Source organism: Rhinoderma darwinii, chromosome 3 (genome assembly GCF_050947455.1).
Source record: "Rhinoderma darwinii isolate aRhiDar2 chromosome 3, aRhiDar2.hap1, whole genome shotgun sequence".
NCBI lineage: Eukaryota > Metazoa > Chordata > Amphibia > Anura > Rhinodermatidae > Rhinoderma > Rhinoderma darwinii.
In genome coordinates, this window is record NC_134689.1 from 27,078,254 (window position 1) to 27,095,172 (window position 16,919).

Below are 16,919 nucleotides of genomic sequence, written 5' to 3' on the forward strand. Positions count from 1 at the left end.
TAACACTTTTTGATCAAAATGTGCACTAAGAACCTCCCTATTTGTAGGTAGATTGAGCTTTAGTGCATATCTATTTATATTTAGTGGTTTAGGTGGCATTAGTGTTGCAGGGTGCTGTCGCCATTTTTTTATATCTGCTATCTATCTATCTATCTATCATCTATCTATCTATCTATCTCATATCTATCTTACGGCTCGTCCACACGCTGCAGAATTGCTGCGTTTTTTCCGTCTGGAATAGCGGACGGAAAAAACACAGCAGAATACAGTAGCAGTATACTTTATTATGGGAGCACGACCAGTGGCGGACACAGACTGCAAAAGGCCCCTGTGCAGATAATGTGCCAGGGCCCCCCCGCCCCCCCCCCCCAATACCGACAAAGTTACCTAAACATATATATGCATATAAAAATAAACCTTACTAATAAAAATTATGAAGGAAGATTTATATTGTACATTTTATTACCAGTTTAGAACACAAGTAACACATTTTTTTCCGGGTTAAATTCTTATCTAAACTAAGTCCCTAAATGTGGGCAAAGAAAATGAAAAACCTATACTCACCTCCTCCGGCGCCTCCGTTCCCCCTCCGCAGCCCCTATCCCTTTCTGTGTTTACAAAGCTGCTGTGGTGACGCGCGGTCGATGGCACATGACCGCTGCAGCCAATCAATGCCCTCAACAGCGATTTGCTGTGGAACTACTGTCCTCAGCAGCACACCAATGAGGAGTTATTGGCAGCAGCGGTCACGTGCCATCGGCAGCGCGTCACCAGTGCAGCCTTGTACACTTGTAACACAGACCGAGACAGGAGGATGGGGGCTGCGGCGGGTGAACGGAGGCGAGGGAGGAGGTGAGTATAGTTTTTTTATTTTCTTTGCCCACATTTAGAGACTTAGGTTAAATTGAATCATTGAATATAACACAAAGCACTCATGCAACTGAGATGCAATAATTTAGATGATCTTATCATGCTTAGCTTACTGCACTGTTACCTATCAAGCAGGACTGAATCTCAAGATATCTACAGAGGGGGCTGTATGGCGTTATCTACAGGGGGGACTGTATGGCGCTATCAACAGAGGGGGCTGTATGGCGTTATCTACAGGGGGGACTGTATGGCGCTATCTACAGAGGGGTCTGTATGGCGCTATCTACAGGGGGGTCTGTATGGCGCTATCTACAGGGGGGACTGTATGGCGCTATCTACAGGGGGGACTGTATGGCGCTATCTACAGGGGGGACTGTATGGCGCTATCTACAGGGGGGACTGTATGGCGCTATCTACAGGGGGGACTGTATGGCGCTATCTACAGGGGGGACTGTATGGCGCTATCTACAGAGGGGGCTGTATGGCGTTATCTACAGGGGGGCTGTATGGCGTTATCTACAGGGGGCTGTATGGTGTTATCTACAGGGGGGACTTTATGGCGTTATCTACAGTGGGGTCTGTATGGCGTTATCTACAGGGGTTCTGTATGGCGTTCCCTACAGGGGGGGTCTGTAGGGAAAGTCATACAGCCCCCCCCTGTAGGGAACGCCATACAGACCCCCCTTTAGGGAACGCCATACAGACCCCCCTGTAGGGAACGCTATACAGCCCCCCCTGTAGGGAACGCTATACAGCCCCCCCTGTAGGGAACGCCTTACAGCCCCCCCCTGTAGGGAACGCTATACAGCCCCCCCCCTGTAGGGAACGCCATACACCCCCAATCACTCAAAAAAATGCGACCTACAGTGTGAAAAGACAAAAGACATGTATCCCCTATCCACAGGATAGGGGATACATGTGTGATCGCTGGCATTGATAGGGAGAGCGGGGGACCGAAAGTCCCCCGAAGTTCTCCATCACTCACCTCTGACTTCCGGTGTCTGCGCAGCTCAAGTGTGACCGGCGCTCCATTCATTTCTACGGAGCTGCCGACACAGACCCCGGAAGTCCGAGGTTTGTGATGGAGAACTTCAGGGGACTTTCGGTCCCCCGTTCTCCCTATCAATGCCAGCGATCACACACGTATCCCCTATCCTGTGGATAGGGGATACATGTCTTATGTTTAATGGCAGAGCGGGGAGATACTCCCTGCTCTGCCGTAGTGTTCCGTGGCATCGCGCTGTAGCAGCCATAGCGGCAGCTAGCGGAGATTCCGGCCAAGGTGGGGGCCCGTGCCGGCAGGTGACGCGGGCCCCCTCATGCCGCGGCCCCGTAGCAGCCGCTACGGCTGCTATAGCAGTAGTTACGCCCCTGTGTTAGGGGGAGTTCACACTGAGGTTTTTTTCGCGAAAAACGTCAGAAAGTGCCTCCCATTGAAATCCATGAAATTTTTCCTGCGAGCAGTAAAAACCGCATGCGGGAAAAAGAAGCGCAATGCCCTTTCTTCGGGCGTTTCTGTCTCTGACTTCCCATTGACAACAATGGCAGGCAGAAAATGCGTTTTTTGCTGCGTTTCCCTGCCCACGGCCCGATGGCCGAAAAACGCCACAAAAAAACGCAATGAAAAACGCGGGAAGTGTTCTACCGGCAGGTCAAAATATGCCTCAAAATTCCGGAAGGAATTATGAGGCAGATTTTTCTACATAAAAACTTCTCCCTTCTGACATGAACTTTTTAACTTCATCTACCTGTCCTCTGCAGTCTGCACGTCCTCCACTCGTCCTGTGTCTGTCCTCCGCTCATCCTATGAGTTCTCCGGCAGTCCTGACTGTACTGTCCAGCCGCCCGAAGTCTTACGTCGCACCGCCCCCTGTCCTCTCCCCTGCCTGAGCGCTCCTCCTACCACCAGCATCGCCGTCCTGTCCTATTCATCTGTGCCAGATTGGCAGTGCAGTGTAGCGGCTATCACCGGGCCCGGGCACCCGCCCCCTCCCTCCCGATTGGTAGTGCAGTGTGGCGGCTATCACCGGGCCCCCGCCCCCTCCCTCCCCTCATGCCTAGTGTTGTGATGCTACTAGGCATGAGGGGGCCCGTGCCGCCAGGCCTGGTACATAAAATGTAATGTGCCTGTCAGGGCGACACGGGCCCCCCCATGCCGCGGGCCCCGTAGCAGCTGCTACGGCTGCTACTGTGGTAGTTACGCCACTGAACGGGCCCCCTTCCCACGCGGGGCCCTTGTGCAGCTGCACCGGCTGCACATGCGGTATGTCCGCCCCTGAGCACGACCCCTAAAAACGTCCACGCCCGTAATTACGAGTCGTTATTATGGGCACGGTCGTGTGCATTAGGCCTTACACTTGAAAAAGCTGTCAGACAAGGGAAATGTGACAGGTCTTGTAGGTGTTTAGTAAGTATCAGTATTTGGACAGAAAAGAGAATAGTACAATAGGGTAATCAATATGGTGAACATTTTCAATGCCATAATTTCCATCATACTTGTGTAATTTTCATGTCTACAACATACTGATACATAAACCCTACTGACACTTCACTAAATGTAGATACTTACTTGTCAACAGTCTCATCTTTCGCAGGGCTGTCCTGTAAACTATACCTTTAAGTGGGTGGAGTTTAATCCAATGCATTAAAATAGTGTCTCTTGCAGTTTTGGGGGTGTTTCTGAGTAGAACAGTGGTGGGTTTAAATCCTGTAATTTGGGATTGAAATTATGGTCAGAGCAGGTAATATTGTTATGATAATCTGTCAGTAGTACAGCCTCAGGCTTTGAAATAATTGTCTTCAGTTATGGCCTCTGGTACGGTCTACAAAACAACTGTTTCACTATATCAGGGTGAAGTCCTGTTCACACCTCATTGTGTGATTTACGTTTATCATGTACGTTGGTAAAGCTCCTGACGCACACAATAAACGTGTCCATAGGACAGTACTAGCCTGACAGAGACCAAAAGAGTTCTTTTGGCCATTATCAGACTAATATATGTTGGTATGCCTTTTTTGAATGATGGAATAGCATAGTAGACATCTGAGTCTAAGGGTGATGGATGCCTCTGTTAGACATCCATCACAGGTATAGGTTAAACGTATACTTCTGGAAGCTCCAGTGGCATATTTGTTAATATATGGACAGTTATGTCACTGGAGCTTCCTGCACAGCCGCTCTGCCGGGTGACTCCGGCCCTAGGAAAGCTTTTGACTTCTCTGTCCATATATGGAAATAAGATCAGGAGCTTCCCCAGACCGCAGTCTCTGGGCAGAGCGAATCCTGATGCTTCCTCTTTCCGAGGACACTGGCCCTGGGGAAGCTCCTAATGTCACTGTCCAGATATGGACAATGACTTCAGGGCTTTCCCATGGCCGAAGTGGGATACACTGGGATACGTTTCAGCCTTCCGTCGGACATAAAGCCAAACCATGATGTGAAGAGGGCCTTAGGCTTAGTTCATACTAACGTCATGGCTTTCGTTTATAATGTTGTTGGAAGGACCCAAATAGTGACCGATGGCCCCCATTGACTTATAATGGGATTCATCGAAGTTCCACCAAGGTCTCTGGCATTTCAGCTTCAAAAATAGCAGTACATGCTGCACTATTCTTTCTGTCAAAAGTGATGGAAACCCTAAATTAACTCCTGACAGAGGCTCTCTAATAGATAGATTTTCTGCTGTTATCAAGCTGTTGTTTTAATCCTTAGGTAGAATTGCATTGGGAATTCTCTGTCATACTTCATATGAACAGAGCTGGTATTCTGGATGGAATATTTATTTGGACAGTAATGGAAAATTTATATGGACAGTTATGTCACGAGCTTCCAGCACAGCTGCTCTGGACTGTGACATCAGGAGATTCCTGAGGGCCGCAGTCCCTAATCAAAGCGATTCTTGGCGCTTCCTTTGCCTGGTGACTCTGACATCACTGGCCATATATGGACAGTGACTTTAGAAGCTTATCTAGGGCTGGAGTCCACATGCAGAGCATCAGGAATCGCTCTGCCTGGAGACTCTGGCCTGGGGAAGCTCCTGACGTCATTATTCATATATGGACAGTGATGTCAGGAGCTTCCACAAGGCCAGAGTCCCTGGGCAGAGCGTTAGCTGATGCTCTGCCTGAGAACTCCGGCAGTTAGGGAAGCTCCTCATGTCACTGTCCATGTATGGACAGTGATGCCAGGAGCTTCCCCAGGCTGTAATCCCTGGGCAGAGTGATTCTCAATACTTCCGCTGCTCAGGGACACCAGCCCTGGTGAAACTTCTGACATCACTGTCCATAAATGGACAGTGATGTCAGGAGATTCCACAGGGCCGGAGTCTTTGGGCAGAGCACTAACTGAAGCTCCACCTGGGGACTTCAGCCGTGGGGTAGCTCCTCACACCACTTTAGTTATATGGACAGTGACTTCAGAAGCTTTCGCACGGCCTGGAGTTCCCATGCGATGTATCCCACTGTATACCATACAGTGGGATACGCTGCAGCCTTTCGTCTGGGGTATACGTCGGGAGTTCTTCCGACGTAAATCTGAGTCGGAATAATAAATTGTGATGTGAAGAGAGCCTTAGGCTAGGTTTACGCTAGCATCATTGCTTCCATTTATAATGTTGTATGAAGGACCCAAAAAGTGAGCAATGGACCCTATTGACTTATAATGGGATCCGTCAGGGGTTCCATCAAGGTTTCCAATATTTTAACTGCAAAAATAGTACTGCATTCTTTCCTTCAAAATCAACAAAAACCTTAAATGAACTCCCGACCGAGGCTCACAATACAAATATGAAAAAAGAATACAATTTTCAGTCTGCTTTGTTCTGTCCTAGCAGCAAAAACACACGGTAAGGTCTACAAATTGTTGTAATTGTTTATGCAGACACTCATTCTTGTTTAATTCCCAATGAACTTGGTTTCTATGACAACTAAGAGCAATAATATTTCCTTTCTTTTCAGGTCATAGGAAATAATATTGCCCAGGGTTCGCAGGAAAAATAGACAACTGACAGAAGATATTCCGCTGATCAGATATCATGAAATGAATGATTTGTAACTTATGTAATTATTGTGACACACCAGAATACGACTACAGATGTAGCAGAGTTGATTTGTCATTTAACGCTATTGGACTTCATTAAATCAAGACCACAGTTGTTGTTTTTTAGGTAGAAGTCATTAATTCAATACGTTCACGAATTTCTGAAAGGTTCGATTAAAGAAAAAAATTGGAACTTGCTCTAAAATCAAGAACAATTATAGTTAGAAACCAATACCAGAAGAATTCAGAATAGGCTGAAGAAAAAAAGCTCCTATGTGGAGCGCTCCCGTTGGTGAAATATGTACAATCACAATAATAGAGGATGAGTTTCTTTTTCTTATTTATTCTGAACGAACATAAAGTATGGCAAACACTAAGATAAAATGGAGTGCTACGCGTTTCAACCTATCAGGCCTGAACATAGGAGCTTTTTTTCTTCACCCTATTCTGCATTCGTTGGACGCTGGGAGGATCCCTATTCCCAGGGAAGGGACACCCAGAGTCAGCTCCGGAGGCCAGCAAACCACGGTGAATAGAGGTCGACTATGACCCGATAGGAGAAAAAGTTGAGTTGTGCCGACCTTCCAGCACAACCTCATCAGGTGAGCCTTTATGTTTCACCACTCACCAATAGCACCCCCGTTTGAAACGTTAATACCCTAGGGGAGCGCCATATTTGTCAAATTTTTTGTCGTTACTAAGCATCAGAAGAATTCGAGAGCAGAACCTAGAATCAAAAATTTGGAGGAGCAGTTGCACAGTAGCCACCCATGGATGCACCAGGTGATAATAGCTGGTCCTAGTTTCTCTCAGTAGTGGGCTGGGTTCTACACCGTGATGCATAGCCACTACATGTGGCTAGTTGAACGGAACACAATACATCATAGTTAGATGGTGACCATAGTCATATAGTGAGCGGCATATGAATTGAAAAAATTAGGATTTTGTAAAACATAAAGTAAAAAGATGGGTATTAGGTCAGGAAGACATAGAGTCTAAGGGTGAATTTACACGCTACTGAATTGCTGCGGATTTTCCACATTGAAAATCTACAGCAATTTACTATACATTACATGCGGATGGGGTTTTCAAAAAATCATCCACATGTAGAATAAAAAATCAGCATGGAATTAAAGGAATGCTGCAGATTTTTTAATCCACAGAATGTCAATTTTGTTGTGGAAAATTTCCGGTGGAAAAAGTCTGCAGTGTGTGGACATAGCACTGGTAGAAATGTCCCTTATCATACTTGAGAAACGCTGTACACAAATATTGCATGTAAGGACTCAGGAGCACTGACAATTTTACATTTTTAGTTGGTCGTTGATATTGCCAGGGAAAGTTATGACTGGCCGCACATTTCCCCTGCAGTAGTGGCTATAGGGTAAATATATGGCTCCCATTCAAATAAATTAGTGACCACATAATAAATGTTCAGGTCAGAGGGGGCGCATCTCTTTCCTTGTGGTTCTCCACTTTAGCTTATAGGACGTACTGAGTTAAGATCCACATTTAACAGGATCCCAAATTCTTTTTATATGTTTTGGGGTGGTGCAAATGGAACTAGATCCCAAAAAATGCTGTGCAGTTTGGTTCAGAAAAATCACAAAAATACCAAAAGAAAAACAAACATCAAAAAATACACAATAGTGTGAATGTGCCCATACTTTAGAGGGGGAAGGGGGCTTGTGGGACATGTACCCCCATAGCCAGGGGCTATGCCAACAAGCCACTCTGCCTTAGCAAGGGTATTTAGATGCAGTTTTAGGGAAAGGAGTGGAATCTTTGCCCCGGGTAAAGGAAACCCTAGCTGCGATTCTGCTTTATTTTGTTGTGCTACGCTGTACAATACAACTGATCATAAGGAATGAACCATGTGGTGTATGTGTAATAGATATCAGATGCACACTAAGATGTTGTGGGAACAGGGCTAGGTGAGTATAAGTATTATTTGTTTGGGGGCACTATTACCTAATGAAGGTACTATCTACAAGGGGCACTGCGTGGCCCTGTCTACAGTGGGCACTGCGTGGCACTATCTACAGGGAGCACTGCCTGCGTGGGGAACTGTTTGGCACTATCTACAGGAGGTGTGGCTTTATCTACAGGAGGCACTGTGTGTGGCACTATCTACAGTGGGCATTGTGTGTGTAGCACTATACATGGGGACTGTGTGTGGCACTATACAGGGGGTGACACTATCTACTGGAGGCACAGCATGTGGCATTATCTACAGAGGGCAATATGTGTGGCACTACACATGGGGACTATGTGTGGCACTATACAGGTGGGTGACTCTATGTACAGTAGGCACTGTGTGAGGCACTGTCAACGGGTGTCTTTAATTACAGCCCACAAACATAACTTAGTTGGGGCCTGGAAATACCAAATCTGTCACTGAGGGTGAGTACAAATATACTTACTGATGGGGCCCTGTATCTAAGCCTATCATGTGTGACACTGACTACTGGGGTGCTATATCTAAGCCTATCTCTTGTAATACTGTCTGCAGAGCCAATGTATCTAAGCCTATCATGTGGAATACTGGTTACTGAGCCAATGTATCTAAGCCTGTCCGGTGTGATACTGTCAGCTGAGCTGCTGTATCTAATCCTTTCCTGTGAGATACTGTCTACTAGGCTGCGGTATCTAAGCCTATCGTGTGATACTGTCTACTGAGCTGCTGTGTGTAATCTGTGTCTAATCTTATCATGACAGATACTGTCTGCTGAGATAATGTATCTAATTTTATCCAGTGGTGTAGCCATAGGGGTCGTAGTATTATAGATATCCTGTTTCCAATATATTTCTTTTTTTTTCCTCACATTTTTGGGGGGAGGCAAACATATGTCAGGGCTTGTGCCACTGATCTTTAAAGACCCTAGCAACACCCCTGTATGAGAAGATAGATAGATAGATAGATAGATAGATAGATAGATAGATAGATAGATAGATAGATAGATAGATAGATAGATAGATAGATAGATAGATAGATAGATAGATAGATAGATAGATAGATAGATAGATAGATAGATAGAATTGTTATATAGAAATTCCACACTGCCATGTTCCAGGCAATGAAAGGGTTAACCAAAGAGAGCCCATCTCTCTACACACAGTACAAACAGCCAACATCATCTCCACTCTACATTAAATGCCACAACCTAACAACAAACAGCCCCGACAGCTACTACATCCAAAAACAACAACAACAAAAAAATTATGTTCTTCTTTTTCTCTCTCGGGCACTGAGTGCCTCACCGCTCAACTTCCCAATTATACAAATCCCGTTACACGGTCTGTTTTCTCTGGACTATTATTCAATTCTTCCTTTATAACATCATTGCATTGCTATGTCTCCAGATACTCTACGGTGGAAATTCTACAGGTGCCTGCTCAATGCAAACATGATCGATTCATAGTGTTCCACCATAGAAATATGGACTTGTGTGACATAGCGGTCTATAGATTTATTACTAATCTCATGGAGTGGAGAGGTTATCCCAGTAGAGGCGTTCTCTAGGAATCGACATATATATATATATATATATATACACACACACAGCTCAGATAGTAAAATACTAAACATGTTCCAATCTTTTTTTCCTAATGTTGGAGAATGGATAGCATTGTGAGAAGACAGGGTTTCAGGACCCCTGGCATGATGTCTTCAGTCACAAGAAGCCTGTTGCCTACCTGCTGCAGATGATGCTCTTGGTACCTCTTCATCCTGTTGCTCGGGGCTTTCCCAGTCTCTGTTTCGCTCCGTCAGATTCTGTGCCCACAGCTGGGAGATGCGAGGCCAGCTTGCTGGGTAGACGTTCCTCCTCGCCTGCTCTCCCTCGTTCTCTCTCTCTCTGTATCTCTCACACTCAGGTGATTGGCACAGAATGGGATGAGCTTGTTCTGCTGTTAACCCCCCTAAGATGAGAATGACATAGGCCTGTGCGGAGAATTTGCACAAGAAAGACACACATAAGGTTAATTGGCTTCCTTGACCATGGCATGTATGTATGTCGGGTATAAGGGAAATAGATTGCGTGCCCCAAAAAGGACAAGGACTGGTGTGAGTGATAGACATCTGTGTACAGCGATGCAGGATATGTTGGTGCTATAATAACAAATACAGTGTTATTAGAATTATACTATTGTCGATCTACCCATACTCAAAGCAATAGAGACTACAGTAAATAATAATAAGCTTAGAGTTGTGGCATATGAACATAATACATCCATTACATAAGAATAAAGAGCTTCTCTGGTTATAATTAAACACAGCCCCAGTGATATAGCAGTATATAGTGCGGGGGGTGCAGTGCGGCAGATCTATTGGTTCGGTACCCCCTTTATCGCGATCGGTGGCGATGCCAGCATTGAGAAAATGATCACCTGTCCTGTGGATCATTTTTGATGGACTTTCTCAATCGGATTCCCAGGTCACCAGGAAAGTGATCAGGATTCAACAAACTTAGAGGACAAGGACACAGTCAGAGGACGGGCCGAGGGTCAGAACCGGGAGTAAAACAACAGGTACCAGGCAACAAATCCAAGACGCAAGACAGAAGTGGAATCCAGCAATGAAGTCGAGGTCAAAGTTAGGGTCAAGGTCAGGAGTCCACCATGGATAATTGATATCAATATTAATCTTTCCCAATATTAACCCTAGGCCTCCCAAATTACCAGGTATTAACTATTAAACCACTCTAGGGCTATTACCAGGAATACTATCACTTATTCCTAAAGCAATATAGAAATGTACATGTCATACATGTAAAAATTAGACTAAGTGAGTATAGACAGGGCTATTTTGCCATCACCATCATGGGCACCAACAGATTTGGAAACTCCTCTTTAGAAATACTGCATATGCTCCTTTTGAGATATGATAACAACTTCTCCACTTTCTAAAATCTTAATTCTGCCCATCTATAGCTGCCAGGCCACAGGTACCTTTGACATATACCCTCTTCATTCCTAGACTCTTGGCCGAACATCCGAAATAACTATTTTCACCATTATAAGACTCAGCACAAAAGATATAAAACTGTCTGAGGTTTGGAGAATAAGAAATGTTCGTTAGTACGCAGAAATGATATAAGAAGGTCTCCAAAGCTCTTGGAGACGTTTTAATTACCTTTCTGTAAAGAGAACTCTAATAATCTAATCATTCACCATGCACTTGTATTTATGATTCCCAGATCGCTCCATCTCTTTTTATTATAAACTATTTCATGGCTTTTCCCTCCACTTCCTGCCACTTGCAAATTTGCATAAAAAATCTAATTAAAGAAGTTGTGAATAAGATTCTCTAACACCTTCTACATGAAACAGCTACTGACAGATGGAGCTCTGCTACATAACGCCACCTGCTGGTAAAAGCGAAGTATTGCATATACACAGTGAGACATCCCCCATGTGCAGCTGGCATGTGAAAAAGGGGAAAGAACAGTTGTTCCCAAATGCATTTCCCTCTATGATGGAATATCTCTGAAATATAGGGCATACTTATATAATAGTTATATAATAAACGTCATTTTTGACCCCCTTGCAACGAGGACGGGGGAACAAAAATTAGCACTTCCTCCCATGGCAACCCCATAGATCAATATCCTAACTATTGCATTGTTTTTTCATCCTGACTGGCATCCCATGGTATTTGGATTTTAATTGTTTTATTAGTTAAAGCATACTTACCAACATTTGAATCTCAAATTGTAGGACATTTTGACCCCCACACCAGTTCTGCTTAGGAACACATCCCGATTTTTATTTTTTTTTTTAAATCAATTTTAGTACAAATTAGCATAAACACGCTCCTTTAATGGACTGTCTCGTGAAAATTGGGACTGTTGGCAACTATAATTACAGGAGTTGTCCACTTTGTTGGAAGCGTACTCAATAAGATGATCAAAAGATGTTCCTCTGCTGGAAGTCCAGGGGCGGATTGGTCATTGGCTCTACCAAAAGAAATCCCAGTAGGCCAGTCAAGTCATGAGGCCATCTGTGAATGAACAAGTATGCCTGGGGCCCAGAGCGCAATGTAGTCATGACATCGTGCCACCTGCACTGGGCCAAGTATAGTAATTGCTCTAATGTTGCGCTTAAAGGGTAACTATACTTTCAAAAATCTTTTGACATGTCATAGTGACATGTCACAAGTTTTGATCGGTGGGGGGCCGAGCATTGAGACACAAATGGTGTACAGGCTCAATAGGAAGTCTACGAACCCGTACACCACTTATTCAGCTTTACAAGAAAAGCCGATCAGAGACATAGCGAGACAGCTCTCACACGAGCGCTTCTGCCACTGTGTTTTAGTGATGGGTAGGGATCAGTGCTCGGACTGCTACCGATTAAAACTTCTGACATGTCACTATGACATGTCAAAAGTTTTTTAAAAGTTTAGTTACCCTTTAAAGGACATCACAATTTTGGGCAGGAAGGGGATGCGCTTAATTCTAATGTAACTCTAAGTGGGGAAAAGAAGATAGCAGGAAGAGGCTGCTGCTGTGAACTCCAACTGGAGGAAGGTAATGTGGGGACTGAGAATGAGAGGGAGCGGTCAGTGTGAAAGGGGCATGGGTAGCTGTCTGTGTGAGAGAGTACAGACTGAAAGAGGCCCCAACCACTTTTTTAAATTATTTTTAGCTACATTTAAAATACTGTTGGGGAGCACAAAAGGGGCTATTAACTCTGTATGTTGGGGGCTTTATTTCTGTGTGGTGCACAAAGGGCTCACTATTTCTGTGTGGGGCTGAAAAGAATACCCTATTACTCTGTGTAAACAAAGGGGGCAATGTTATTGTGTGTGATTGACAAGGGGGCACTATTAGTGTGCAGGGCCTTCAAGGGTACACTATTAGTGTGTGGGGTGTAAATGGGGCACTGTTACTGTGTGGGGCAGTATTACCATCTGGGCATCTATGACTGTTTGGGTCCCCATCTATTTGGCACAATTGTTTTTACAGTGGAATGTCGAGTTGTGGCTGGAAGAAGTCATCATGGCAGTCTCAGTCGGATAGAGAAGAAAGGGGAGAGCTAAAGACTTTAATCTGAGAAGACGTCATCTGTGAGTCAAAACCTTTCCCATTAATGTCTAAAATGTTGCCTCTAGGAATGTGTGTCACACGTTGTGGCTGCAATGCATCTTTCAAACTGAGTGTATCTAAAAGTTTGTTGGTTAATGGTGTGTGGTTTTACATGTATCAGCTGCAATACTACGCAGTCATGCAACCTTTGATATTATTGGCCCAACAATGTGTTAAAACAACCCTGGAACTTGGCACACCTCCCAACCATGCCAGATTTAGCGGCACAGTCCTACATTTCAGGACCCGCTGTCCCAGGAGGGTTTACAGAGCGTCGTCCTGTCACCGTCACCGATGCTTGCTCCCGGCTTCTTCGTCCCTTCCTATTGCCTCATTAGGTTGAACACAGCAACAACATGAGGCCTCTATTTTATTTTTTTTCCAGTTCCACTTTAAGTTCCAAATCCGCCCCAGGCTGGAACCCCTAGCGAGCATTAGTTATGGCATTAGTTATGGCAGTGCCTAGCATGCATGTGTGTGGAGGAGGCAAGAGGAATAGCTGTCAGCCGAACAATGATTCGGTTATTCAAAGTGTATGGCCAGCTTTACTGTTCAGGGAATATCAGTATGGCATCTGCAGGGCATAACTAGCACTACAGCCCCCTTTTTTCTAAGGGTAGCAGTCAGACCCCCATCGATTTGTAAGTGTAGGCATATCCTAGCGATATGCTGTCACTTACTTTAAAGAGGCTCTGTCACCACATTATAAGTGGCCTATCTTCTACATAATGTGATCGGCGCTGTAATGTAGATTACAGTAGTGTGTTTTATTTAGAAAAACAATCAATTTTGACGGAGTTATGACCTATTTTAGATTTATGCTAATTACTTTCTTAATAGATAACTGGGCGTGTTTTTACTTTTTGACGAAGTGGGCGTTGTGGAGAGGAGTGTATGACGCTGACCAATCAGCGTCATACACTTCTCTCCAATTATTTACTCAGCACATAGTGATCTTGCTAGATCATGATGTGCTGTCACTTACTCACACATTAACGTTACTGAAGTGTCTTGAGAGTTAATAGACATCGCTTCCAGCCAGGACGCAATGTCTATTCACAATCCCGAAACTTCGGTAAAGTTTGTGGGGGACTTATAGTACAGCACATCGAGATCACGCTACTGCTGTCATTTACAGCGTGATCTCGCAAGATCATGCTTGCTGTCATTAACTCCCACACAAACGTTACCGAAATATCTAGAGAGTGAATAAACATCGCCTCCAGCCAGGATGTAATGTCTATTCGCACTCCCGACACTTCGGTAAAGTTTGTGTGGGACTTAATCGCTGCACAGCGTGATCTCGCTGTGCTGTCATTCATAGCGTGATCTCGTGAGATCACGCTTGCTGTCATTATGTCCCACACAAACATTACCAAAGTGTCGGGATTGTGAATAGACATCGCGTCCTGGCTGGAGGCGATGTCTATTCACTGTCAAGACACTTCAGTAACGTTAATGTGTCAGTATGTGACTGCATATCATTATCTAGCAAGATCACTATGTGCTGAGTAAATGAATGGAGAGAAGTGTATGACGCTGATTGGTCAGCGTCATACACTTCTCTTTACAACGCCCACCTCGTCAAAAAGTAAAAACACGCCCAGTTGGGCATTAAGAATGTCATTAGCATAAATCTAAAATAGGTCATAACTCCGTCAAAATTGATTGTTTTTCTAAATAAAAAACACTGCTGTAATCTACATTACAGCGCCAATCCCATTATGTAAAAGATAGGCCACTTATAATGTGGTGACAGAGCCTCTTTAAGAGTTCAGTACCCTTGTAGCGCCACAACAGGGTAAAAGAAGCATTACATAATTTTTATTCAAATTAATGTGCTGTGTATAGCACCGAAGTGCCAGGCCCTCCAGAGCGAGAGACACTCTTTGTAGCTTCTCTCCTCCTAGCTTAATGCAGGAGTCAGGACCCCCGCCTTTAACCTTTTCTTTTGTCGCTTTATATTATTCTCCAGAGACATACTTATGGTATTATATACAAACCTATATACGCCGATGTCATTTCACTAGAATTTGAAAATACTACACTTTATGAGGATCTTTTCTTTATCAATACTGAACGTTTATCATTCAGGACCACCACCTCCCAGTTGGACCCGTACAGTTTATCTAAGAGATACACAATAGAACGACACTAAGGACTTCAGAACTTTTATTATGTCAGTGCACACAGTTACCGATGATGTATATATATGTCGCAGTGTAGAAAGGGGGTTTCTGGTTTTATTTAAAGAAAGTTTAAAGGCTATGTAAACCTTTGCAGCCTTTTTTTATTTTTTTAGTACTTTATGAATTATGTGTTTATAAAAATTTTCTGATTTACATTTATTACCAATTTTATTTAATTTTTGCTCTGCAGCTTCTATGTATCCAATGTACATAGAAGCTGTATAACGCCCCTGTAAGGCTTCGTTCACATCTGCGTTGGGACTCCGTTCATGGTTTCCATTTGTTTCAGTTTGGATTCCGTTCATGGGTTCCCCTGACGGAACCCATAAACGGAGTCCCAACGCAGATGTGAACGAAGCCTAAGTCGAATCCATCAGTCAGCTGGACCGCGGCTCCTGTGTGCTTCTAACACTGAATATAACCCTTATTACCGATCCAAGTTGCTCCACTGAGACTGATATTTGTGGCTCAGGGAGTGTTGTCATATTCCTAAGCTTTCTCTTGCTATTGGCAAATAAAGTTTTCTTTCACAAACAGTAACCAACCTTGACTGTGCATTGGCCCCATGATCTCTGACGCTTTTATTCCTATCTCTTAGTCTGATTAGGACAGTAATGTATACAATTTTATGATGTGGAATTCAATAAATAATTTATAGTCCGGGTCCAAGCGCGTCTGTGGAATTCAGCATGACGTAATAAACGGGGCGAATTTCGAGCCTACATTTCCTCCTAATGCTTACTCAGATGTTCAGCTATCATAACGCATTGCTGTGTTTCTTTATAAACACACTTTACCTACGCTGGTGATAAAAATCCTACTGATTGTATTCCACAGAAGTGTTGATAAGGTGTCACCCGTGTCCCTTGTGAGAAGAGTAGAGTCAGCAGCGCCCTTCCCCCAGACAACATCATCTATTTATGTACGGGATGGAAGGGTGAAGAGTAGAGGGCTCATATTTATTGCCTTTTCCCAATAGCACCTGCTCCGGTACACACCTTGTGAGGATCATACATAGGGGAAGACCTTTGCCCTGCCTGTTTAAACAACCAAGATATTGTGTTAGCAGCAACTTCTCTCTTTTTTTTCTTACTTTCATCAAATCTCTGTTCACTCCTAAAGCCGGCCAGTACATGTTAGATTAATGTCGGAGGATTCCACCAATTTTCGACAGGGTCTGCTAACAGTCTAATGTGTTTGGGAGCATTTCGACTATCAGAGATGGATGGGCCCACCAGAGTAGCAGGGAAACCTCAGATGGGCCCAGATTCTGGAACAATAATGGGACCAAAGATGCAGTAGAAGACAACCGCGTTTGAAGCAAACTTGGAGCCAATCATTTGCTGCTAGGGACAATTCTCATGGGTTAAATCACAAGTTTAAATTGTTAGAATCATGTGCGCATATTCTAGGATGTAACTACAGGCAACATGCACAGTTCTGTAAACCGATAGTGGGCATTCAGAATAATTTCCTCCGGGGAGCCCAAGGTACGAAAGTCCGATACGCATGTCATTGGCAGCATATACACTGTATGGATAAAAGTATTAGGACACCTTCATATTACACCTACAGGAGCTTGTATGACATCCCATTCTTAATCCACAGACATTAATATGGAATTCCCCCCCCCCCTCCCTTCCTTTTTCAAATAAAACAGCGTTCACTCTTCTGGGAAGACTTTGTACAAGATTTTTGGAGTGTGTCTATGGCGATTTTTGCACATTAAGAAGA

The 16,919-nt window shown here is 44.2% G+C and overlaps 1 protein-coding gene across 1 annotated transcript in view; it reads right to left on the minus strand.

Moving 5' to 3' along the window:
• SLC6A7 (solute carrier family 6 member 7) overlaps nt 1-9,796 on the minus strand; it is a 69,185-nt gene extending 59,389 nt beyond the window's left edge. Inside the window, exon 1 of the mRNA XM_075856173.1 lies at nt 9,605-9,796. Within this exon, the coding sequence (XP_075712288.1) occupies nt 9,605-9,637 (33 nt within the window). The 5' untranslated portion in view covers nt 9,638-9,796. The remainder of the gene's footprint in view (nt 1-9,604) is intronic.
• Between the last annotated feature and the right edge of the window lie 7,123 nt (nt 9,797-16,919).